The sequence below is a fragment of the Sapajus apella genome, unplaced genomic scaffold (assembly GCF_009761245.1).
Source record: "Sapajus apella isolate SASKATOON/1434 unplaced genomic scaffold, GSC_monkey_1.0 scaffold72, whole genome shotgun sequence".
NCBI lineage: Eukaryota > Metazoa > Chordata > Mammalia > Primates > Cebidae > Sapajus > Sapajus apella.
The window spans coordinates 1,669,727-1,695,137 of record NW_022437012.1 but is presented as its reverse complement, the minus strand read 5'-3'; the positions used below and the strand labels follow the sequence as shown (position 1 = coordinate 1,695,137).

At 33.7% G+C, this 25,411-nt stretch overlaps 1 protein-coding gene and 1 long non-coding RNA gene across 3 annotated transcripts in view; both read left to right on the top strand.

Annotated features, from left to right (window-relative positions):
* Window positions 1–25,411, top strand: part of PTPN4 (protein tyrosine phosphatase non-receptor type 4) — a 219,813-nt gene that overhangs the window by 106,806 nt on the left and 87,596 nt on the right. Inside the window, exons 4-9 of one of the 2 annotated variants that reach the window (XM_032250628.1) lie at window positions 7,055–7,097; window positions 7,197–7,275; window positions 11,385–11,429; window positions 11,694–11,746; window positions 12,586–12,706; window positions 15,705–15,792. In XM_032250628.1, coding sequence (XP_032106519.1) covers window positions 7,055–7,097; window positions 7,197–7,275; window positions 11,385–11,429; window positions 11,694–11,746; window positions 12,586–12,706; window positions 15,705–15,792 — 429 coding nt within the window. The remainder of the gene's footprint in view (window positions 1–7,054; window positions 7,098–7,196; window positions 7,276–11,384; window positions 11,430–11,693; window positions 11,747–12,585; window positions 12,707–15,704; window positions 15,793–25,411) is intronic. The other variant, XM_032250629.1, reaches the window with a different exon arrangement.
* Window positions 668–4,124, top strand: LOC116531740. The gene is made up of 2 exons (XR_004260558.1): window positions 668–1,626; window positions 1,668–4,124. It is a non-coding gene; the product is annotated as an uncharacterized LOC116531740 (long non-coding RNA).

Sequence of the window (25,411 nt, the reverse complement as noted above, 5' to 3'; positions counted from 1 at the left end):
CTGTGCTATCTTGCACATAAATACACTCTCTTCCTATAATACCTTACCTTTACTTTAACTCACATTCCTCACTCCCTCCCCCACATCATTTACCCCTTTACCTTCACATTTTTAAGACTAAGGGTGAAAGTTACTTTCTCAAGCCTTTCCTGACTACCACTACTCCCTAGGTGCAATTTGCCTCTTTCTTTTTTATCTATGGCAGTGATAATACTTTCTTGAGCTGATATGACTTACCAGTTTTTGAGGATAGGGACCATATTTTAATTTTATATCACTCCAGTACCTGGCACAGTGCCTTATAGAAATAGGCTTCAAATAATGAATGAGTTAAGGGAAAAAAATATACATCTAAAACTTGATAACTGTGGAAAAGAATGTAAGCTAGAATGTAATCTCCAAAGTGATACTAAGACAGATGAAGGAGATAAATATATGACTATAATTTGTCCAAATTATATTTTCTTTAAGACTAAAGTGGTTTACGATAGAAACACTGAACAATTTGGAGTTAACTTGATTGATTGATTGGTTGGCTGATTGATTGATTGATTGAGACAAGGTCTTGCTCTGTCACGCAGGCTGGTGTTCAGTGTGCAGTGATGCGATCATGGCTCACAGTAGTTTCAACCTCCCAGGCTGAACCTCAACCTCCTGGCCTCCCACCTTAGCCTCCTGAGTAGCTGGAAGTGTAGGCATACACCACCACACTTGGCAAATTCTTTCTTTCTTTTTTTTTTTTTTTGTAGAGACAGGGTCTTGCCATGTATCCTTCCCCTAATTTACAGGAAGACACAGATGTACAAATAGAAGAAGCTCACTGAACTCCAAGTACAATAAAAATGGTTGAGAGGCAGAGTTTTGAAAGCAGCAAGAGAGGGAGAAAAGTGACTTGTCACATACAGGTGATCCTCAATAAAAAAATCAGTGGGTTTCTTAGTAGAAACCTTGCAGACCAAAAGACAATGAGTTGATATATTTAGAATACTGAAAGAACACTATCAATCAAGAATTTTATATTTGGTAAAACTCTTCAAAAATGAGAAGTTATGACATTGCTAGACAAATAAAGCCTGAGGGAGTTAATCACTAGACCTACCCTTAAACAAATGCTAAGGGTAATTCTTCATGTTGAAATGAAAAGATCCCAGACAGTCAAAGCCATATAAAAATACAAAGTTTGCCCACAAAAGCAAATACATGAGCAATTGTAAAACAATATCATTATAATTTTATTTGTATCTTTACTCTGTTTCCTACAGGATTTAAAGGCAAATGGAGAAATAATAATAAAATCTATGTTAAAGGATATACAACATAAAATGATGTAATTTTTGGCATTTATAACAGAGTGGGAGGAGCATGAATGTAAAGGGGTAGAGTTTTTGTATGCAATTGAAGTTTAAGTTGGTGTCAGTTTAATATAGATTGTCATAACTTTAGGTTGGCATAAAAAATACCCATGGTAACAACAACAAAAAAATTTATAGAATATACACACAAGGAAATGAGAAATAAAATGTGCTGCTACAAAAAATCAGCTGAACATGAAGGAGGATAGTTATGGGGAAAACAGAGGACACAAAAACTATGACACAGAAAACAGATAACAAAATCCAAAGATATGTGCCCTGTTAGTCACTTACATACAAGTAGAAAATCCAAAGATATGTGCCCTGTCAGTCACTTACATACAAGTAGATTACATTTTCCAATCAAAAGACATAGATCACCAGAAAGGGTGTTTTTGGTTTTTTGTTTAAATCAGGCTTCAAAAGGTTGACAAATGTTTCTTTAGTGTGTAGCTCGTAAGCCCCATGAAGCAACAGCTCCATCTAGCCACCAGTAGGCAGAGGAAAGACTATCAATACCATCCATTTTCAAGAAGATATCCTGCTTCTGATTTCGTGTTTGATTTTTTTATGTTGTATATTCATAATGAATGATTACTTTGAAGATAAGCTTCTAAAACTATCTTGAAATCCTATATTTATATTCTTCAAAATTATTTAAGTATTGGGCTAAGCACTGGGGCTCCCACCTGTAATCCCAGCACTGTTGGAGGCCAACGCGGGAGGATTGCTTGAACTCAAGAGTTCAAGACCAGCCTAGGCAACATAGCAAAACCCTGTCTCTACAAAAAAAAATCTAAAAATTAGCCAGGTGTGGTGATGCACATTACTAACATATATTAAACACTTAATATGCACTAAATATTTTTATTTTATTATCAGATTTAGACCCAGTAATACTATGAGTTGGAGACTGTCATCCTCATTTTATAGATGAGAAAATTGAGATACTGAGAAATGAAATAATTTGCCCAAGATCTCAAAGGTACAAAATGATAGAGTGGTTCCAGGTGTGTGCCGTATTCAGTGATGAATAGGGAAGGAACCTGTTGAGATGGACAGGCTATTGTTTGGTAGGAGATGTACTGTTATGGAAACAGCCAGTTGAGTCAGCATAGGCTCTGCTTAGGAGCCATGTGGCAAGCAATTGGCAATGTCTATCACTGTGTGAGTACTTGGATTTGGATTTGGAGAGGTACACCAATGCCCCTGTTTTGGCTGGTGGCATCCAGTAGAATGAGGAAAGCCCCTTTGCTCAGGAGACTAGCTGTCACACCTACCGGTGGCACATTCTGCCTATCCCCACCAACTATAGGAGTCAAGTTATCTATCCTGTCTCTTCTCCACAAGTGGCAGACGTATAAAGTATTCACAAAGAATCTTACAGAGAACTTTGAATAAAAATACATATTAAACAAGATAAACACAAACATTTGAAAAAAGAAATCAGCACTGTGAAAGAGATGCACCCAAGTCAGCAAAACAAAGATCCTACACTAGAGAAAGTAGGAAAGCAGTCTGTAAAGATGGAAATAATAGCACCAGTCTTGGAGATAAGAAGATGAAATGAATTTTTGCATGTAAATAGCTTAGAACTGTGCTTGGAACATAGTAAATGCTCGATAAATATTAGTATAAACAAAGAGAACAAGGCTATTTTACATTGGCACAATTAGAGAGGATATTGCATTCATGCAAAGAAAACAATGAAAGATTTTAGAAATTAAAAATAAAATTGTCACAATAAAAGACTCACTAGTTAGGATAAATAGCATAGACACCATGGAAGGCTTAAATCTTTCAACATTAATACACACAACAAATAAAAATAATGAGAACATACAGAATATTTTAATAACACAACTATCAAGTTTAATGAATTACATACTCTTTTTTCCAAATACTTATGGAAATTTTGCAGAAATTGAGCATATGCTCAAATGTAGAAATTTTATTACTACATTTTGGCATATACAAAAATTAACTTTGTCATGTGAAACAGTATATGGAGTGAACAAGAGATTCTTCCCAGGGTAAAGAATGAGAAATTGGCTTTGAAAAGATTAGAAACCCATGAGCCATGAGGTAAGTGATTAGCAATGTCTAATCACCTTGAAAGGTTTGAAAAGATTAGAAACAGAGCTCTGTCCCTAAATAGACACTCCTTCATGAATGGAGTTGATGATGAAGTACTATCTCTTATTAGCTATCAGTATTAACTAGATAGTTACAATTTCTAATAAAATATTATTACATTTAAAATTTATATATATTGCATTGCAGACAGTTCAGCTTTTCTCAGATGTAGCACAGTAATCTAGTTAGTACAGCAGTTCTTGGCACAGAATATATAGCCTCTAACTAAATATAGGTAGTGATATAACCCCAATGTCCATTTATATAAGAAAAAAATTAAGGGTTTATAATATGTGTTTTCAAGATGTATTAAAACAGTTACTGTAAGCAATTCCACTCCTAGATATATATTGAAGAGACTTCAAAATATTTGTCCACACAAAAATTTATATTCATATGTTCATAGCAACATTATTCATAATAGGTAAAACATGGGAACAATCCAAATGTCCATCAAGTGATGACTAGAGAAACCAAATGTCATATATCTATAATAGTGAAATATTCAGCAATAAAAAGGAATGGCATACCATGGCACACTCACCGGGGTGGCTATAATTTTTTAGAGGTAGTGCTGATGAGGATGTGAAGAAATGGAAATCTTTACACATTTTTATACATTGATGTTGGAGACTTGAAAAGGTACAGCCACTGTGGAAACAAGTTTGGCAGTTTCTCAAAAAGTTAAATATACAGTTATCCTGTGACCCAACAATACTATTCCTAAGCACATACCCAAGAGAACTGAAAACGTGGTCACCAAAAATGTGTACACAAATGTTCATAGCAGCATTATTCCTAATAGTCAAAAAGTAGACACAACCCAGTATCGGATATAAAAAGGAATAAATTACTGTTACATGCTACAGTGTAGATGAACTTTGAAAACATACTATGTAAAAGCAGACAAACAAAAAAGACAACCTGTTGTGTGATTCCATTCTTTTAAAATGTTCAAAACAGGTACATTTGTAGAGAACAGAATGTAGATTAATGATTGTTAGGGGCAGCAGGGAAGGGCACATTGGGACTGACTGCTAATAGGCACAAGATTTCCTTTGAGGGTGATGGAAATATTTTGGAATTAGATAGTAGTGATGGTTGTACACCACAGGGAATATACTAAAGTATAATGACACATACATGTTAAAATGGTAAATTTTGTGGTGTGTGAAATATATCTCACTAAAAATGCCATATAAAAATAATATTGAGACCTGGCATATGCATTTTATAATTTGATAAATTTTGCAAAGTTATCCTCCATTGAGATGGTATAATTTATGCTTTCAGAAGCTATGTATGAGAGTGTCTCTTCTTCTCGTGTGTATGTCATCAAACGTTTTACTCTTTGCCCAGTATTGCTGTTGAAAGAAAAATAATAACCCAATGAAGATTACTTTTGTATTTCTATAAATATGATCAAGATTGACTATCTTGTCATATACTTAAATGCCGTTTGTATTTCCTTAATTGTGAACTTCTATTCTTATTCATTGCCTGTTTTTCCATTAGTGTTGGGTTTTTTCTTATTAATGTATAGAACTTCTTTATATATTATGTTTTTTCCTAGTTTGTTTTGCAACTTAATGATGGATTTTTTACAATGAATGCTATTTTAACCATTCAGTAGTGCTTGTTATAGTACTGTTCCATCTTCCTGGTTTAAACCAAGAACCTAAGCCCTATCTCATTGATATCATTGATGAGAGCTATTGAATTTCTCAGTGCTTATCTTTGTACTTCTAAACTTTGTCAGCTTAACACATCTGTGTATGTAAATGTGTTTGTATTTCTTTTACCAGAACATTTTGAAGGAGAACTGAATGAGGAAAGCAGGCTTTTGATAGAATAATTGATATGAAATTTTGATTATAGACAGCCATTAAGGTGGATATAATTTATGAATTTTCCTAGAAGATATGAAGAAAAACAATCACTAGATTAATAAATAGATGGATGGAAAGATGGGCAAATGGGTAGATAGATTGAGGAAAGAAGTGTGTTAAACAAAGATGAAAACCCTATCCCCAACTGTTGAGTCATTCAGCAGGTTTAGTCCTTCAGTAAATTATTTATTTATTTAGTTTACTTTCTTACTTATTTTGAAATGGGGATTACAGGTGTGTGCCACTGCTTCTGACAGTATTTTTAGTTCATATATGTCAAGCCCTGTGCTAGATGCTGACTGTACAGTATTAACTGAAACAGCTTTTATCCCTGGTTTTATTATAATCTAATGAAGGAGTCAGACAAAAGAAAAGGTGAAGCAAACTTAATTGAGATAATGTAATGAAGGAATGCAATGATCCTTACTTTTTTATAGAAAAATAACTAAGTTAAATGGGAGCGGTATGACATGCTTTTGGTAGGGTGGTCAGTGAAGGCCTTTCTGAGGTGGCAGGCTTTAAACTGAGACTTACAGATAATGAAAAGTACTGTAGGAAATCTAGAGTGCATTCTGTGAAAGGGAAGCTTGAAATTGAGGTCCTTATAACAGCATCTTTCCAGAACAGAAAGGAGGCCATTATGACTGGAATTTAGTGAGTTGAGGTGGAAGAGGTAAGAAGAGGCCATACTATTCATAGTGTAAGGACTTGGGATCTAGTACTGAGAAATTATCAAGAACTGTTCAGCAAATGAATTACATAATCAAATTTAGTTACTCACAGCCATGTATTTATTATTAAAATCTATGTGTTCTGCCTGGATATAATTATGGGTGGTAAAAGTTAGGTTTATAAATAATAATACATAAACTTACTTGGAAAATACTGCCACATCTAGTACCTCATTTTGGTTTCTTTGATTTTTTTTTTTTTAACTGAAACATGTTAGCAGTTGAAATTTTTATGAAGTCAGCTATAATTGTCCAGAGCTAAACTGGCCTTCAGAAGTATTGAAACTGCTTAAAATTTCACACACATAAAAATCATTCTCAAAATTAAACATTATATCTTTAAAAAATTGGTGAGTTTTTTCAAGGGGAGCAGGTATTTTATTTTTAAATGAGTAGGGTAAATGTTATAAAATTTCTCCTGAGTGGATTTCCATGTTCTGTAGTAAAATTTTGCCTGAATTAGTATAAAGCCCAGGAGAGATAGGGGGTGAGGGAGAGTGAGAGAGAGTGAGAGAGAGAGAGTGTGTGTGTGTGTGAGAGAGAGAGAGACAGAGAGACAGAGAGAGAGAGAGAGAAGGGTGAAGAGAATTTCAAAAACTTGCCAGCCTATTAAGAAATAAAGTTAAATTAATGTGAATCACTTCAGGTTGCTGCAATTACTAAGCATTGTTACTTTTGAAATAGAGGTTATTGCACATTGTATAATGTGATGAAAAGTCAAATCAAAATCTTAATGTTAAAACAAATACGTTCAGTAATTTCTGGCATAATTTTATTATATTTTATATGAAAGATATTGTCTGTAATGTAATGATTTTTTTTCCTACCTGGGCCTTTTCTGAAATGCAGCTTTTAGCATTTATCTCCAAATGGAACAGATTTGCAAGAATCAATATAGTAGTTCCTCAAGGACAAAAAAAATCAGTTTTATTTATTTATTTTTCAGAGGTGGCTGGATCCAAACAAACCAATAAGGAAGCAGCTAAAGAGTGAGCATGCATATTTACTTACTGTTTTGCAAGTATACTTTATAAAGATAAAGGATTAATATAGTCTGATTAATTAGAAACTACTTTTATTAATTCTAGGAGGATCTCCTTACAGTTTGAACTTTAGAGTCAAATTTTTTGTAAGTGACCCCAACAAGTTACAAGAAGAATATACAAGGTGGGTTTATGGAGCATATTTTTCTTGAAAATATTGTCGGAACTCTAATATGAAATTTTGAAATTAATTAGGCAAAAAGAAATTACTACAGTGTAATTCTGAGCTTTCTAGTCAGTACACAGAATAAGCTATGGCTATTCCAAGGTAATGTTTTCCTCCTTTTTTGGATGTCTGGGAGAGCTCAAGGGGATTTAGAACCTCAGAGCTTCCCAGTCCAACCCCACGCAGCCTCCTGAGCCATATAAATATTAAAAATTTCTACTTGTGAACACTGTTTAAGTGCTGCTTAAATTAATTGAGGTCATTATATGTTGCTGAAACCACATCCAAAACTGTGTAGTGAGAACTTTTTGAATTTTTTTTCCCATGTGAAAGCATATTCTAACATCCTTTTTTATTGAGGAGAACATAGAATTTATAAAATATATAACCATTATGTGCAGGTCAGTAGGTACCTTTTGTTCCCTATGTGTTTTTAATCTTTGGTTTCAAAAATATAATGGATTTTATAAAGGATATTGCGGGAAGTACACTAGCATGTTGAGGCCTTTACATGCCCACTTGACTCTCCATTTTAAATCTCAGCTTATGTTATTATATAATTTTGTCGTTTTGATTTAGAGTATGTACATGAATGATGCAGATGAACATTTTGATAATGTTCTTGAATGTAAGGTGAAATACTGAAGGTAGAAATGGAGAAATACCAACAGTGTGGTAACTGTCAGTATTAAAATAACCAGCACGACAACCTTGTATATTGCTTGAAAGACAGAATTAGGAATTAGTCATTAGTTTTTTTTTACAAAAGACAGTTAAAAATTAGCATGTTACACTCTCTAAAATTCTCAGATATAAGAATATAGGCAAGTGACTACATTCAGAATTACTCTAAAAGATAGGTGTCCATTGGACACGGTGGCTCACGCCTGTAATACCAACACTTTGGTAGGCTCAGGCAGGCGATGAGATCAGGAATTCGAGACCAGCCTGGCCAACATGGTGAAACCCTGTCTCTACTAAAAACACCAAAAAGTAGCTGAGCGTGGTGGCGGGTGCCTGTAACCTCAACCACCCTGGAGGCTGAGGCAGGAGAATCACTTAAACTCAGGAAGCGGAGGCTGCAGTGAGCCGAGATCATGCCACTGCATTCCAGCCTGGGTGGCAGTGCAAGACTCTGTCTCAAAAGAAGAAAAAGGTGTCAAAAAATCCATACGTAAAATAATCTATAGATAGGATGTTAAATTTTAATGTATGGTTTTAATGTATTTAGGATACTGTCTTGGAGTGAAGAAACAAAAGGATAAATTAAAGATATTTAATTAGGTGCAGCTGCCAGTTCTTAGATGTTTGCAGAGTTTTCATTAGTAGACCAAGTGAGAAAAATTAGATTGAAATTCTAGAGAGTTATTTTCTGTTTGTTTTGGGGTGGGTATGCAAGTGTTTTTTTTTTTTTTTTTTTTTTTTTTTAAACAATGGGAGAACTCAGTGACGTATTGTCTGGATTATATAATCCTAATGCTTGCAACTAATAGTAGAATCCAAGCTAATTTATCTTGAAAAGCAAAGTTGTATTATATGTATATACCTTAGTTTAATATTGTAGCCCTTAAAATATTGTTAGTTAAAACCATCTTCATAATTTACTTCACAATGTTATTCTTTTATAGCCTGCATTGAAAACACAATAAAGAAATAAATGTGTCTCACTAATAAGTTGAAATAACTTCCTGAAGCAGAAGAAAGTAGAATCAAGTTTGATAGCAGTCAAGGAATTAACTTGTGCTCAGAACCTTTTATAATGGAATGTTATGGAATCTTAAAATTAGTATTGTTTGGTAAAATGTGGTAAATGTCTAGTTTTTAAAATTTTATTACTATAGTATATGGATCCGTGATTTTTCTACTCTGATTAGAAATTAGAATCATTTGGGGGAGCATTAAACCATAATGATGTCTTGGCCATATCCCTAGATATTCTGACTGAACAAGTCTTAGCTGAGACCTGAGGATAGGCATGCATAAGTTCCCCCAAATGATTCTAATATGTAGCTAAAGCTACATATTAGCCAAAGCTTTAATGCTTGAGTAGCCTTAATGTTATGGTTATGATTAGTAACAGAGCACCTTCTGCCACAGTTGCTGAATTTTCAGAACTAGTTTAGACCCCAGGAAATAGGAAATCTGCTACACCTCCTTATCCTTGAGATTTCAAGAATGTAAATAGTATATTCCCAATATTCAGATCAGTCTGCTTAGGAATTCTTTCTCGGTTTTAAGCTATATGAAAGTTGATTCTGTTTGGTAGTGAGCCAAGAGGAGAAAAGAAACTCTAATACTAAATTAACTTTTTAAATTATTACCTTGAGATTTCAAGAATGTAAATAGTATATTCCCAATATGCAGATCAATCTGCTTAGTAATCCTTTCTCAGTTTATAGCTTTATGAAAATTGATTCTGTTTGGTAGTGAGCCAAGAGGAGAAAAGAAACTCAAATACTAAATTAATTTTTTAAATATCTCTTTAATTAGTGAATTCGTTTTATAAAATTAGTGAAAAATATTCCTGTAATTTTGAAATGGTGGTGCAGGGGAGAATGGAGTCAAAAACAGGTTCCACCAGGTTAAACACCATTTAGTTTTAGCAGGTGCTGGCCTCATTAGAATTTAATTTTTCCAATTCCTGAGATACATATATTAGGCAAGTGATAATACTTTCTTTTTACAAATGTAGAAACTAAGGCTCAGCCACATTTTAAGCAGTTTGCCCAAGATCACAGGCTAGTTTTGCCTGGGACTTGAATTCTGGTTTCTACTTTTAACAGTTCTTACCCCTTGGTTAAATTAGTATGTAAGTAAAATTTGGCAAGTATAAGCATTATTTATGTAGGATTTACAATATTATGGCAAGGATATACATGACCTTTAAATCCTGACTATAAGATTGTTTCTCACCAGGAACCTTAACTTTCAATTATTAAACCAAAACAGGCCTGATAGAAATACACTGCCTTGGATTGAGTAAATAGATTATATTTATAATATTATGCACTAAGCCTCACAAGAAGTTATATATGAAGCCATGATATTTGTTTTTTGTTTTTTATTTTTTTTGTTGTTGTTTTTGGTGGTTTTTTTTGTTTGTTTTTGTTTTGGTAATGAATATCTGATTCTCTGAAAACCTCTTTGGTAATTTGAATATTGTCATGGAGCTCTTCAGTGACTTTAATCAGCCAGCCTAGAATTTCTAATGACTTTTGACTCTAGGAATATGTACCTTTTTTAGTTCAGTGAAATAAAAATCTTAAAATTCCCTGGTTAAACATTTAAAACCTCAAAGTTTGATCTTCTGCCCACCCTATACAGCCCAGATAACTTTGCCCAAGTATTGATAAATCTTTTAGTGAGTCGGTTACCCACTAGGAGAGAGACCAAAGGACAGTGCTATCTTGTAAGCAACGACAGCAGGCTTGTTGTAGGAAACTTATGTTTTTGTTGGTTTCACAGGAAATTGAATGCTTAACAATTCTAACAATAGTAGAGCAATAGTAGAGAAAAGAGCCCTTCTTCTTTAACCCCTTATCATAGAGAGCCTTCTTTAACTCAGTGAAAGTGGATAGGTGCTTTTCTACAACGGGCAGATTCCTGCTCTCTGATGATAAAATGATCAACACACTGGATTGTCCTTGGAGCTGGCTTTCTGTCTCAGACCAGAGAAAATCATCACTAGTCTCTAGTGCATTGCTTCTATCACCTCTTCCACGTTTGTGATGCTCAAGTTCTCTGTGCTTCCCACCTCTACTTTCTGCATATGCCAACCCTCAGAGTATTTCCCCCTCAGTCATGTAACTGTTTAAAATCTTGAGGAGTTCCCTAATGGAAGCTACTGGAAACAAGACATTCAAAATACAAATTTTATACATCAAGGAATTTTAAAGATTTAGAATCATGAGTTTATGAAATCTTATTTTTATACTTCACATGTTTTAATATGTAAACTATGAAAGCAAATATTTAAAGGTATTTTTGTTAATGTAAGTATAGTATATAGTTTCTTAGAACTGAAATTGTTATAATTCTAGTAAATGCTTTTTTTTTTTTTTTTTAAGGTACCAGTACTTTTTGCAAATTAAACAAGACATTCTTACTGGAAGGTGGGCTTTTTAAATTTCTTAAAAACTTTTTGTAATGGACTTTAAAAATACTTTAAAATCTGTTTTAAGTAATTCGTGGTCATTGCAAACAAATTATTTAAAAAGGTTACATGTAGTGTGAATTCCTTTCATCAGATAAGTTTGTTTCTTAATAGTTAAAATCAAGTCATATGAAACGTCAAGCGTGATTATTTAACAAATTATAGCACTTTTGAAATTACTATGTTTAACCTTTGATTATATATTTTTGTTTCATTTTATTAGATTGCCCTGTCCTTCTAATACTGCTGCCCTTTTAGCTTCATATGCTGTTCAGTGTAAGTATCAGCCTATCTTTAGGCCAAATAGCGTATAACTTTGTGGTTTGTGTTGCTAGTACATTGGCTTTAATGTGGTAGTTCTTTAGACATGTTACCGTATAGAAAATGGTGACTGCAGTGGAAATGTAATGAAATGTCTAGTTAGTTAACAATTACTCTCCACTTTAAATACACAAAATACACACTCTTATCAGTACCACATCACACCTATTTATAGGTTTAAATGAAATATTGGTTGGCTGCTTGTTAATTATTTTCTTCCCTCATTTTTTTTTAATGTCTCTATTATTAAACACAATTACAGGCATACCCATTTTTAGACTGCATTCTAGCCCGGGCAATAAAGCAACACCCCTGTTCTCTCTCCCTCTTCCTCTTCCTTCCTCTCCTTCATTCTTTTTTATTATTATTATTATTCTTTCTCTTTCTTTCTTTCTCTCTTTCTTCCTCAAAAAAAAAAAAAAGAAAAAAAGAAAAAAGAAAGTGCCCAGAGAATGTCTGATGATTAAGGGAGGGAGGAAGTGACTGAGTGTTGACCCAGGTCTGCCCCTTCCTGTCCTGCATTAAAAAAAAAAAAAAAAAAAGTGATTGGGCATGAGGGCTCCTCCCTTGTTAAAAAACAAACAAACAAAAAAAATTACTATGATTTTTGAAAATAATTTCCTCTAAAATTGTGTGAGACAAGAATGTTAAATGGATTACTATAGCTTGCTTAAGTGTTTGTTAGAAATGTAAGTATTTTACATCTAGAAATAGAATTAATGACATTGCTGATTTGACTATAATAATTAAAAAATTTGTTTATTAAAATGTGAATATTTTCCTTTCATTATTAGCTGAACTTGGAGACTACAATCAGTCAGAGAACCTGCCAGGCTACCTCTCAGATTATTCTTTCATTCCTAATCAACCTCAAGATTTTGAAAAAGAAATTGCAAAGTTACATCAGCAACACATGTAAGCGTTTTTTAGTTTTTTATTTGGTAAACTTCTTAATGGCATTCTTTCCAGAGAATTGTTTGAAATTACTTTTAATTTGATGGTAGTATTTAATACAAAACAATTGAACTGTTATATAATATTGTAAAGAAATTTAGGTGATCTATGCGACAAGATTTCATAGATTATATTAGACTCATTTTCATTTGTATTAAGAGCCATTAAGCTATCTGTAAACAATTATTTGCTATTGGGTAATAGTCTAATTTTAGAATATAAATAGTATATTTATAGTATAAAGATCAATCTGTTTGGCAATGCTTTCTCAGTTTTTAGCTATAAAGGACTTGATTCTGTTTGGTAGTGAGCCAAGAGGAGAAATGGAACTCTATGTAATACTAAATTAATTAAAAATATATATTTTTTTAAAAAACAATACAGGTTGAACATCCTTAACCCAAAAGTTTGAAATTCAGAGTGCTCTAAAATTCAAAACTTTTTGAGCACTGACATTACACCACAAGTGGAAAATTCTGTACCTGATCTCATGTAGTGGGTTTCAGTCAAAATGCAGTCAAAACTTTGTTTCATACACAGAATTATTTTAAACATTCTATAATATTAACCTTCAGGCTAATGTGTATAAAGTGTATATGAAACATAAAAGAATTTCATGTTTAGACTTGGTTTCTATCCCAAGATACCACATTATGTATATGCAAATACTTAAAAACTTGAAAGAATCTGAAATTGGAAACACTTATGATCCCTAGCATTTCCAATAAGGGATACTTAAACTTATCAGTATTCATTCATTAAAAATATTCAACTTTAATTTTTTTGTTGAGTATAATTTTATTTTTTCAAAAGAGATTTGTTGCTTTGAATAGAATGTAATATTGTTTGTTGGCTCAGAATTCAGTTGTGCTTCAGTATACGATTCAGAATATTCAGGGAAAAACTAAGACAATGTTGCGTATTGGCTAAGAGTCTGAACTAGAGAGCCAGACTGCCTGGTTAGAAATTCTGTCAGATTACTTACTATCTTACAACTTTGGCGAAACTGCTTTATGTCTCTTCTTCTCTGTTTCCTTATGTAAACTGGGGATAATAATAAAAGTCCTGCTGGAGTTATTGTAGGTCTTAAATGAGTTTATATCCATAAGGGTTCTCAAAACCATACCTAGCACATTGTAGGTGCTGAAGAAATGTTAGCTGCTGTTATTATTAAGAAAACTTACTTTCATTTGCTAGTAACTCATGTCTCTAAAACAGGATAACAAACTATGGCCCATTGTCTATTTTTATATGGCCCACAGACCAAGATTGTTATGTATATTTTAAATGGTTGCAGAAAATCAAAAGAAGAATAGCATTTTGTGGCATGTGACATTTTATAAAATTCAGTGTTCATGAATAAACACTTGCTGAAACACAGATATCCTCATTCATTTATATGCTGTCTATGGCTGCTTTCGCACAATGGCCAGTTAGATAGTCGCCACAGAGGCCATATGACCTAAAAGCTGACAATATTTACTATCCAACTGTTTGCAATAAAAGGTTTGCTGATTCCTGATCTAAAATGGACTAATGTCTAAGAGTTTTTAATAGACTGCCTAATGTGGCAAGGGGGCTATTTTAGTCTAAGTAAATTCTGTTCATAGTGAAAGTTATACATACAGCATATCAGAATCAAGATTTTAAAGATATGCCAGATTTTTAAAATTTACCAATAATAAAAAGACTCTTAAGGAAAAGACTTGTATATTTAAAAAACTATTGATTACATATTTCTATTTGGTATAAATAAATGATTCATCAGATCTTTAAATGAAGAAAAGTAGAATTATTCAGTTTAACTGGAGGGAATGTAATTTAATTTTATAGAAATTGGAAGTGTACTGCTTCTTTTGAGGAGTTTCTATCTCAAGATACTGCATATGCTTATATTCCAAAACTTGAAAACAATCTGAAATCAGAAACACTTAGGATCCCAAGCATTTTGAGGAGTATGATCATGCATTTACAGGCTGTTGGCTCCCGTTTCTGGTAGCATTAGTGAATAGAAAGTTTGTATCTTTGTAATTTGCTGCTTTTGTTCTGCTGTAGTCTGTTAATAACAGATAACTAAGATTGTTAAAATTATATGTGAAATAGGAGTAAATCTCTTTTTAAAGGTCTTACATTTAGAGCAGCGGTTCTTCAACTTATGTTTATAAGAATCACTTGGGATTCTTGTTAAATATAAATAGAGCAGCGGTTCTTCAACTTATGTTTGTAAGAATCACTTGGGATTCTTGTTAAATATAAATAGATTCGACCTCATCCTTTTTAAATCAGACTCTACAGAGTAGTTGTCTTAAACCATCTGTAAAGAAAGATGAATTCTTCCCCCCAGCTGTCATTATTGTATTATTCATAATATATTTTGAAAATATAATAAAAATTAATTAATAGAAAAATAAAGTGGAGAAAGAAAGCAAACATGTAAAAATACAAGTCCTTTTTTTTTTTTCTGTTAGATTTAACAGATATAAAATTACCCTGCCAGATTGCTATACAAGTCTCCAACACTCAGGTTCCATACTGTGAAATCAACTCCTGTCTGCACCACACTCTTAAGAAGCACTGCCCTGGTGATTGACTTAGAATCTACAAGTTTTAGAGATACCCTGTGTGATTTAAATGCAGATACAGTGTATGAACCAAATGTTGAGAAATACTGCTTTTAAGTTATATGTAAAAGTGAGGGGCTTTGTTATAGCCATCCATATAAATAGCTAAGGGCTTTTAAAACTTGGTGTATTCTTGTATTTCTAGAAAATGAGAAAGTATTCTGGAAAATAATAATTAGGGTTACTGAAAATGTGCCCTCCAGGTAAGTTAGAGGAGTAGTCCTGCAGGGTGATGCTCAGTTTTTTCAAATAAATAGCCTGTTTCTATTTTAGCCATATTTGATTGATTTATTGATTGATAGATTGATCTAATTTTTAACTTAATGATGTCTTTATAGAGGCTTATCTCCTGCAGAAGCAGAATTTAGTTACCTAAACACAGCACGTACCTTAGAACTCTATGGAGTTGAATTCCACTATGCAAGGGTAAGTGAAGAAAACTTACTTAGATGCTGTTGAGTTAGGCTCTGTTCCTCAGTATAACATTTTTTAAGATTAGATAACAAATGGAATAAGTTATGATTGCTGGTGACATAGCTGCACTGAAAATTTCCTCTGAATTTAAGTATTTTCACAGTAACTTAAGATTCAATACCTGAATGAGAAGGATGGTTAAGGTGAATGCTTCATGTTATTGTTCTTTAAGGTAGTGTTTTATATGTAAAGATAATTTTTACAGACCATAAGATATAGTACCTTTAGAATATTTGTTTTAAAATATAATGATTAAGCTTAGGAAAAGTGGCTTTTGTATCCTTTATAATAATGATCATTAAAGATGTTCTCACATCACTGAGGCCTGTATTAGCACACTTAGTTTGTTTTTATCATTTACCAGCATTATTACGAGTTTTTATTTATAAAGCACAACATTGAGCGTATGAACATATTTTTATCTCCTCCCAATCCCTCTATTGAAATGGAATTTATAGTCACTGGCTTTTTTGGTATTAAACTGTGTAACTTCTTTTCCCTTGTGTCAAACATTAAAGCCTTTGAAAAACTGGTAACCTCCTGGTATAAGCATATTTGTGAGTGTTTATTCTGTGTTTGTGTGTTTCCTCACGTTTTTCTTGAGTTATTTATCAAAAGTACTTGGAGTACGGCTATTCTCTTTATATTCAGTGAAAAGTGGAATTATAATCATCAGTTGAGTTGATGATAGTGTTTATCTTCTCTTGGGAATGAATAGTTGAGCCTAAAAAGGATGTCAGCCTGAAAGGGAATTCAGAGCCAATTTTTTTTTCTTTAGATAATATTTTAAATCATTTCAATATGCAGACACTTACAGGTATACAGATAGTTGTTCAAGTATTCAAAGTTCTACTTCATGTAATGGTTTTATCCTTTAAGACCTTACCTGACCATGTTCTGGGAGAGAACATTAGTTCTTATGTTTCACAAAGCTTATGTCAGTCTTTCCTTTAAAAGACCAGTTGAGTTGCTTTCCTCAATTGATTTTATTTTGTAATTCTGCGTGTTACTTAAAAATCTTTTTGTCTGATTCCATTTAAAATGTGTCTCCTAAAAACTCTCTGCTTTCTTTTTTTTCCTTCAATTTTTATTTTAAGTTCAACTTTCTACTTCCTATAAAATATGCCCCTTTACTTTCCTTCCTTATTTAGGGCCTATATCTTTTGAACATGGTTCTCCAAAATGTAATGTACTGGTCAGTATTTGTGCAACTAGTTTATTATTATTATTATTATTATTATTATAGAGTTTATAACTTAGAACTTTAAATATGTGAATTGAACTATGGTTAAAATAAAAAGGGGTTGGGCATAATGTCTCATGCCTGTAATCCCAGCACCTTGGGAAGCCGAGACAGGTGGATTGCTTGAGCCCAGGAGTTCAAGACCAACCTGGGAAACATAGTGAGACCTCATCACTACAAATTAAAAAAATTAACTGGGCATGGTGGTGCATGCCTTTAGTCCCAGATACTGAGGAGGCTGAGGCAGGAGAATCAGCTGAGCCCAGGAGTCTAAGTCTTTTGTAAGCTATGATCATGCAGTTGCACTCCAGCGTGGATGACAGAGCAAGATCCTATCCTTTCTTCTAGTATTTTTATAGTTTTGGGTATTACATTTAAGTCTTTAATTATCTTGAGTTGATTTTTGTATATGGTAAGAGATAGATGTCCAGTTTCCTTTTTCTGTATGTGGCTATTCAATTTTCCCAGAACCATTTATTGAAGAGGATGCTCTTTCTTCACTGTAAGTTCTTGTTGACTTTGTTGAAGATCAGTTGGCTGTAGATATTTGGCTTTATTTCTGGGTTCTCTAGTCTGTCCTATTGGTCTGTGTGTATGTTTTTATATCTGTATCACGCTGCTTTGGTTCTGGTAGCCTTGTAATATAATTAACATCAGGTAACTTGATGCTTTGTTCTTTCTGCTCAGGATTGCTTTGGCTATTTGGACTATTTTTTGGTTCTCTATGAATTTTAGGATTTTTTTTTCCCTAATTCTGTGAAGAACAGTGTTGGTATTTTGACAGCGGTTGCATTGGATCTGTACAGTGCTTTGGCAATATAGTTATTTTAACAATATTAGCTCTTCAGATCCAAGGACATGGATTTTTTTTTCCCGTTTTTTTGTTTGTTTCATCTTAAATTTTTCATTAGTGTTTTGTAGTTTTCCTTGCAGGGATTTTTTATCCTCTTGGTTAAATTTATTCCTAGGTATTTTTTTTTGTGGCTACTACAAATGGGATTGCCTTCTTGACTTCTTTCTCAGCTAGATCATTATTGATGTATAAAGTGCTGCTGGTTTTTATATGTTGATTTTTACTAAATTCGTTTATGAAATCTAAGCATTTTTGGTGGAGTCTTTAGGTTTTTTAAGATATAAGATCATATCATTAGCAAAACGAGGCAATTTGACTTCCTCTTTCCCAATTCAGATACCTTTTCATTCTTTCTCTTGCATGGGTGCTCTGGCTAGCACTTCCAATACTATATTGAATAAGAGTGTGAAAGTGGGCATCCTTGTCTCTTTCCAGTTCTTAGGGGGAACAGTTTCAGCTTTTCTATTTTCAGTATGATGTTGACTTTGGGTTTGTCATATATGGCTTTTATTATTTTGAGGTATGTGCCTTCTGTGCCTCGTTTGTTGAGATGTTGAAGTTTTTCAAACACTTTTACAATGTCTTTTGAGATGGTCATATGGTTTTTGTTCATTCTTTTCCTGTGGTTTATCATGTTTATTGATTTGTATGTATTGAACCATCCTTGCAGTCCTGATATAATGTATTAATACAGGTGTTGATCGACTTACCACCTATGCACCTTACAACCATTCGACTTTACGACCACAATTGCTAGCCACGACAGCTCCGCGTCTGGCAGCGCAAACGTTGCCCAGCTGGGCATACGACAGTGCGGACCAGCTTCCGGCAGCACTACCATCTCCACGTGCACCATTTCAACTGTACATATAGCCTACTCAACTTAGGACCAAATCGTGTTACGACTGGTCCGTGGTCCTGACCATGGTCGTAAGTCGAGCACTAGCTGTAGCTGATTGTGCCGTATTATCTTTCTAATATGCTGTTGGATTTGGTTTGCTAGTATTTGGTTGAAGATGTTGGTGTCTGTGTTCTTCAGCAATATTGGCCTGTAGTTTTCTTTTTTCCAGTTTTTGTATCCTTGTCCGGTTTTAGTATCATACTAATACCTTATGGAATGAGTTAGGAGAATTCCCTTCTCTTAATTTTTTTTTTTTTTTTACAACTTTCAAGAATGTTTATTAATTCATTGTATGTTTGGTAAAATTCAGCTTTGAATCCATCTAGTCCTGGGCGTTTCTGTTTTGGAAGCCTTTCTTTACTGATTTCAATCTTACTACACATTATTGGTCTTTTCAGGTTTTCTGTTTCTTTTTGATTCAGTCTTGGTAGGTTATATGTTTCCAGAAATTTATTTCCTCCACGTTTCCCAGTTTGTCAGCCTGTAGTTGTTCATAATAGTTTCTGATGATCTTTTCTATTTCTGTAGTATCAGTTGCAATGTCTCCTTTTTCATTTCTGATATTACTTATTTGGATATTCTGTCTTCTTGGTTAGTCTAGCTAACAGTTTATTAATGTTGTTTATCTTTTTGAAGAACCAACTTTTTGTTTCATTTATCTTTCATATTTTTTATGGTCACTATTTCTGCTCTGATCTTTGTTAATTCTTTTCTACTAATTTTAGGTTTGTTTTGTTCTTGCCATTCCAGGTTTTTTAGATGCATTGTTAGACTGTTAACTTGCAATCTTTCTGATTTTTTTTTAAATGTAGGTATTTATTGCTATAGAGTTCACTCTTATCAGTGCCTTTGAGGTATCCCATAGGTTTTGGTGTGTTGTATTTCCATTTTCATTTGTTTCAAGGAGTTTTTAAATTTTCTTCTTAATTGACCAAATGGTCATTTAGGAGCATATTTTTTAACTAATTTGTTAAAACTTGTTTTGTGACCAAACATATGGCCTATCTTGGAAGATGTTCCATGTGCTTATGAAAAGAATGCATATTCTGCATTGTTCAGTAGAATGTTCTGTGTCTGTTTGATCCATTTGATCTAGTGTTCAGTTTATGTCCAATGTTTGTTTATTTTCTTCCTAGATAATTCTGTCTAATGCTGAGAGTGGGGTGTTGGTTCCCCACTATTATTGTATTGCAGTCTATGTCTCTCTTTAGATCTAGTAATATTTGTTTTATGAATCTGGGTACTCCAGTGCTTGGTGCATGTATATTTAGAATAGTTATATCCTCTTACTGAATCAATTTATCATTATATAATGACCTTCTTCTTTTTTTTTTTTTTTTAAATCTTGAAATAATTAAAATCTGTTTTATCTGATATAAGTCTGGGTACTTCTAACTTTTGGTTTCGTTTGTGTGGAATTTTTTTTCATCCCTTTATTTTCAGTCTATTTGTGTTTTTAATGAAAAACTGAGTTTCTTGTAAGCAACATATACTTGAATTATGTATTTTAATCCATTCAACCATTCTGTATCTTTTAAGAGGAGAATTTAATCTATTTACATTCAGAGTTATTGATATGTGAAGTTTTGTTCTTTTCATATTGTTAATTGTTTTCTGGTTGTTATATATATTCTGTGTTTCTTTCTTTTTCTCTTATAGTTTGTTTTGATGGGTTTCTGTAGTGATACTGTTTGAGTCCTTTCTCTTCCTCCTTTGTATTTCTTTACCCATTAAGTTTTATACTGTCATGTGTTTTCATGATGGTAAATGTCATCATTTCACTTCCAGGTTTAGGAATCCCTTGAACATACCTTGCAGAACTGATCTAGTGGTATAGAATTCCCACAGGATTTATTTGTCTGTGAATGACTTCATTTCCCCTTAATTAATTAATTTATTTATATTTTATTTTATTTTTTTTGAGACAGAGTCTCGCTCCATTGCCAGGCGCAACGCTGTAGTGCAGTGGCGCAATCTTGGCTCACTGCAACCTCCGCCTCTTGGGTTCAGGCAATTCTCCTGCCTCAGCCTCTCAAGTATCTGGGACAATAGGTGCACACCACCATGCCCAGCTAATTTTTGTATTTTTAGTAGAGACGGGGTTTCACCATGTTGGCCAGGATGGTCTCAATCTCTTGACCTCGTGATCTGCCCACCTCAGCCTCCCAAAGTGCTGGGATTACAGGCGTGAGCCACCGTGCCCAGCCTCCCCTTCATTTATAAGTGATAATTTTGATGGAGATAGTATTCTTGAGTGGCAGGTTTTTTCTTTCAGCACCTTGAATATGTCATTCCATTATCTTCTGGCCTATAAAGTTTCTGCTGAGAAATTTACTGATAGTCTGGTAGACACTTTTCTCCTGCTATTTTTAAGATTTGCTCTTGAAGTTTGACTTTAGACAGTCTGAATATAATGTGCCATGGAGAAGACCTCTTTACATTATATCTGCCTGGAGATCATTGAGCTTCCTTTATCTGAATGTCTAAATCTCTTACTAGACATGGGAAGTTATTAACTATTATTTTGTTAAGTAGGTTTTCTAATCCTTTCTCTGTTTCTTTGCCCTTGGGGATATGAATAATTTGTAAATTTGGCCACTTATCTTGCCCCAAATTTCAGGAAGGCTTTGCTCATTTTTTTTTTCATCTCTTTTCTTTATTTTTGTCTGACTTGATTATTCCAAAAGGCCTGTCTTCAAGTTCCAAGATTCATTCTTTGGACTGATATTGTCTGTTGTTGAAGTTTTCAGATGTATTTTGAATTTTTTTTGTTGACTTCTCTAGTTTCAGTTTTGTTTTTTTATTTTTACCATTTTTGGAGATGGAGTCTCACTCTGTCACTCAGGCTGGAGTAGAGTGGTGTGATCTCAGCTCACTGCAAACTCCGCCTCCCAGGTTCAAGCGATTCTTCTGCCTCAGCCCCCCCCCCCCCCCCCGAGTAGCTGAGATTACAGGCACGTGCCACCACACTCAGCTAATTTTTTGTATTTTTAGTAGAGACAGGGTTTCCCCACGTTGGACAGGCTAGTCTCAAACTCCTGACCTCAGGTGATTCACCTGCCTTGGCCTCCCAAAGTGCTGGGATTACAGGCATGAGCCAGTTTCAGAGTTTTTATTAGGTTCTTTTAAAAAAAAAATCTCTTTGATAAATTTCTCTTTCATATCCTGAATATTTCTGAATTCTTTGTATTGTTTTTCAGAATTCTCTTGTATCTCACTGAGTTTTAAAGTCAATAATTTGGATTTTTAAGTTCATGCTGGGATTTTGAAATTTTTTTTTTTTTTTTTTTTTTTGGCTGGAGAATTATTGTATTCCTTTGAAAATGTTATATTTTCTTGCTGTTTCATGTTCCCTGTGTGGTTATATTGATATCTGCAAATCTGAGTTGCTGCTTCTTATATTTGAATTTGCTTTTGTAGAGGAGGATGGATGTCGATGGTTTGGGTTGAGTAGGGTACATAGGCTTCGATTCTGGGTACATGAAGTAATATGGTCTCATTAATAGACATTGTAGATATAGCAGTGAGTAAAGTAGATAAAATTCAACCCTCTCAAAGCTTGCATTCTGGGGGGCAGGAAACAAAACTTTAAATGAACAATAATGGGTATATCAGAGTATGTACTATTTTATTCCATTAAAGTTCAGTAACTGGCAAAATACCAATCTATATTGATGGAAGTCAGAATAAGAGTCAATTCTGGAGAAATGTTTATTAACTGCAAGGCCCACGAGGGATCTTTTCTGGGTTTTTCAAAATATTTTACGTGTTGGTTTATTATGGCTATGTTGGAGTGTAAATAGGTTTGTGTGTGTGTATGTGTGTAAAATTTTGAATTTTACATTTAAGAATTGTGCATTTTACTGTACAGTACTTAAGTTCTTTAAAAAAATTAAGTAGGTAATATATCAGATATTAATAGAAGCTGTAAAGAAAAATTAAGCTGAGAAAGGGGAATTAAGACAAATGGGGTATCAGGTTAGGTTTCACTGAGAAGGTAAACAGATCCGAAGGACCCATGCAAACACCTGGGAGGAGATTACTCTAAGCAGAGGAAAAAGCAATGAAGCAGTGAATATAGCAGTTCAAATAATAGCTAAGAGTTTAGTATGGCTTTTGTAGTGTGAGCAAGGAGAGGGGAAAGTGTTAGGAGATGAAGTCAAGCCAGACAAGAACTTCCTGAGATTTTTTTTTTTTTTTTTTTTTTTTTTTTTTTTTGGGAGAGGGGGTCTTGTTTTCCCAGCCAGGCTGGAGTACAGTAGTGCAATCTTAGCTCACTGCAGCCTCAGTCTATTGGGCTCAAGTGATCCTCCCACATAGCCTTCCAAGTAGGTGGGACCACAGGTATGTGCCACCAAGCTAGCTGAATTTTTTTTTTTTTTTTTTTTTTTTTAAGTAGAGATGGAGTATTGCTGTATTGCTCAGGCTGATCTCAAACTTCTGAGCTCAAGCAGTCCTACCTGCCTCAGCCTCCGAAGGTGCTGGGATTATAGACATGAGCCACCACATCTTTATAAAACATTTTAAGGACTTCAGCTTTTAATTATAAACAAAACCATTAGAGAGGTTTTAGGCAATAAAAGACATGTTGTGGTTTACATTTTTAAAATATAACAATGGCTTTGAGAGTATGCTGTAAGATACTAAAGGAACAGACCGTTACAGTGATCCAGGTGAAAGGTAGTGGTTCTTGTAGTAGTGGGGTGGTAAACAATAATCAGATTTTGAATATATTTTGAATATGGAAGTGACAGCGTTTACTGATGTACTGGTTATGGGGTGTGAAAGAAAAAGGATTTGGTAATTATTCCATAGCTTTTGGCCTGAACTTTTACTAAGTTGGGAAAGACCTGGGAGAACCTGATTAGTAGGAACATGAGTCAAGAATTTGTCTTGGGACATGTTAAATTTGAAGAGACATAAATCCTAATGAAGGAGGGGTAGACCATTCAATTTATGGACTTGGAGTTCAGAGGAAAAGTCTGGACTAGAAATACACTTGGGAATTATTAGGTTATAGTTAGTATTTAAAATCATGAGATGAGAGCACTGAGGGAGTAAATTTGGTAAACAATGAAGAGAATAGGTCCTCAAAGTTGGAACACTTCAATGTTTAGAATTTGAAGAGATGAAGAAGAACCAGGGAAGGAGACCAGGAAGGAGCAGTCATTCAGAAAGGTGAGCCTTTCTATCAAAGACACAATTATGTGTCTCTGAAGCCAAGTAAATCAGGAGCAGTGAGCTTTGTCAGATGATGCTGTTAGGTCAAATAAAATGAGGACACAGAACTGGATTAGAAAAGTGGAGGTCACTGGTGACTTTTCAAGAGCAGTTTTGGAGTTGCAGTGATGGCCAAAGAGTGATGAGAGAATACCAAGAAAAACTGAGAGCAGCAATTTTGAGGGCTTTTGCTCTACAGGACGCAGATAATAATAACAGGAAATACCTATGTAGCATTTACTACATGCCTGCCATCCTTCCTAGGGCTTTATATGTATTAATCCCATTTAATCCTTATAACAGCCTTGTGAGGCAGGAGTATTATTATCTCCACTTTACAGATGAGGAAAATGAGACATGGAAAAGTTAAGTAACTTGACCGTATCATCCCTATTTCTGTATTAAGAGCCAATTTATAGCTTCTTTCCAAAACCTCACTTTTAACCTGCATGTATTTGAAGACTTTTTGACAGATCCATTAAAATAATCAAATAATTTACAAATGTAATCTCTTGGAACAGAGAAAGAATGATTTTGTCAGATTGGAGCTATACATATGATTTTATCCATGTCACCCTACTGTACTCAGATCACACTGGTTTTCCATAATTCTGATCTGTGCTTTCTCTCATTGTGACATAGCATTATTTTATTTTTTGTCAACCATCTTTCTATATCAAGCATCTTTATGAAAGCATCAGTAGATCACTAATTGTCTTCAGTTTTACTGAATAATTTGTTTGCATTCTTATAGTCACTCCATTAGGCCTATGTAAAGCACACAAACATTTTTTCATCATTAATGAATGTATAAGCCTACTTAAGGCCTTATGCCTAACTACATTAAAAATATACGGACATGAAAACTTTAAAGAAATGACATATTGGAAAAGAACATACTGCTACAGGGTAAAAGAAAATAAATTCAACATATATTACAGAAAAATTTTTTAATATTCATGTTTTGTAAAAAGTTTCCCCAAAGGAATAATTTTTTAAAAACTTGTCAATAGAAACATATGGCATACAGATATAATAAACTTTTCACAGGAGAAATATAGGTGACTAACATTGTACAATTGTTGTCACTAATAATGAAAACAAGAAGATACTGATTTTATCAGATTAGCAAAAGTTCAAAGAATTAAAATTTTTGATAATGAGTATGGGAAAGTGGACACTAACACATTGTTGAAATATAAATCTGTACAAATCTTTTGTGGGGGCAAATATTAATATGATCTTTGATCACTTCCATTACTGAAACTCCATCCTTTAAAGTATTTATAGATGTGATAGAAAAACTTGTTTTTTTTGTTTTGTTTTGTTTCTGTTTTTTTTTTTTTTTTTTTTT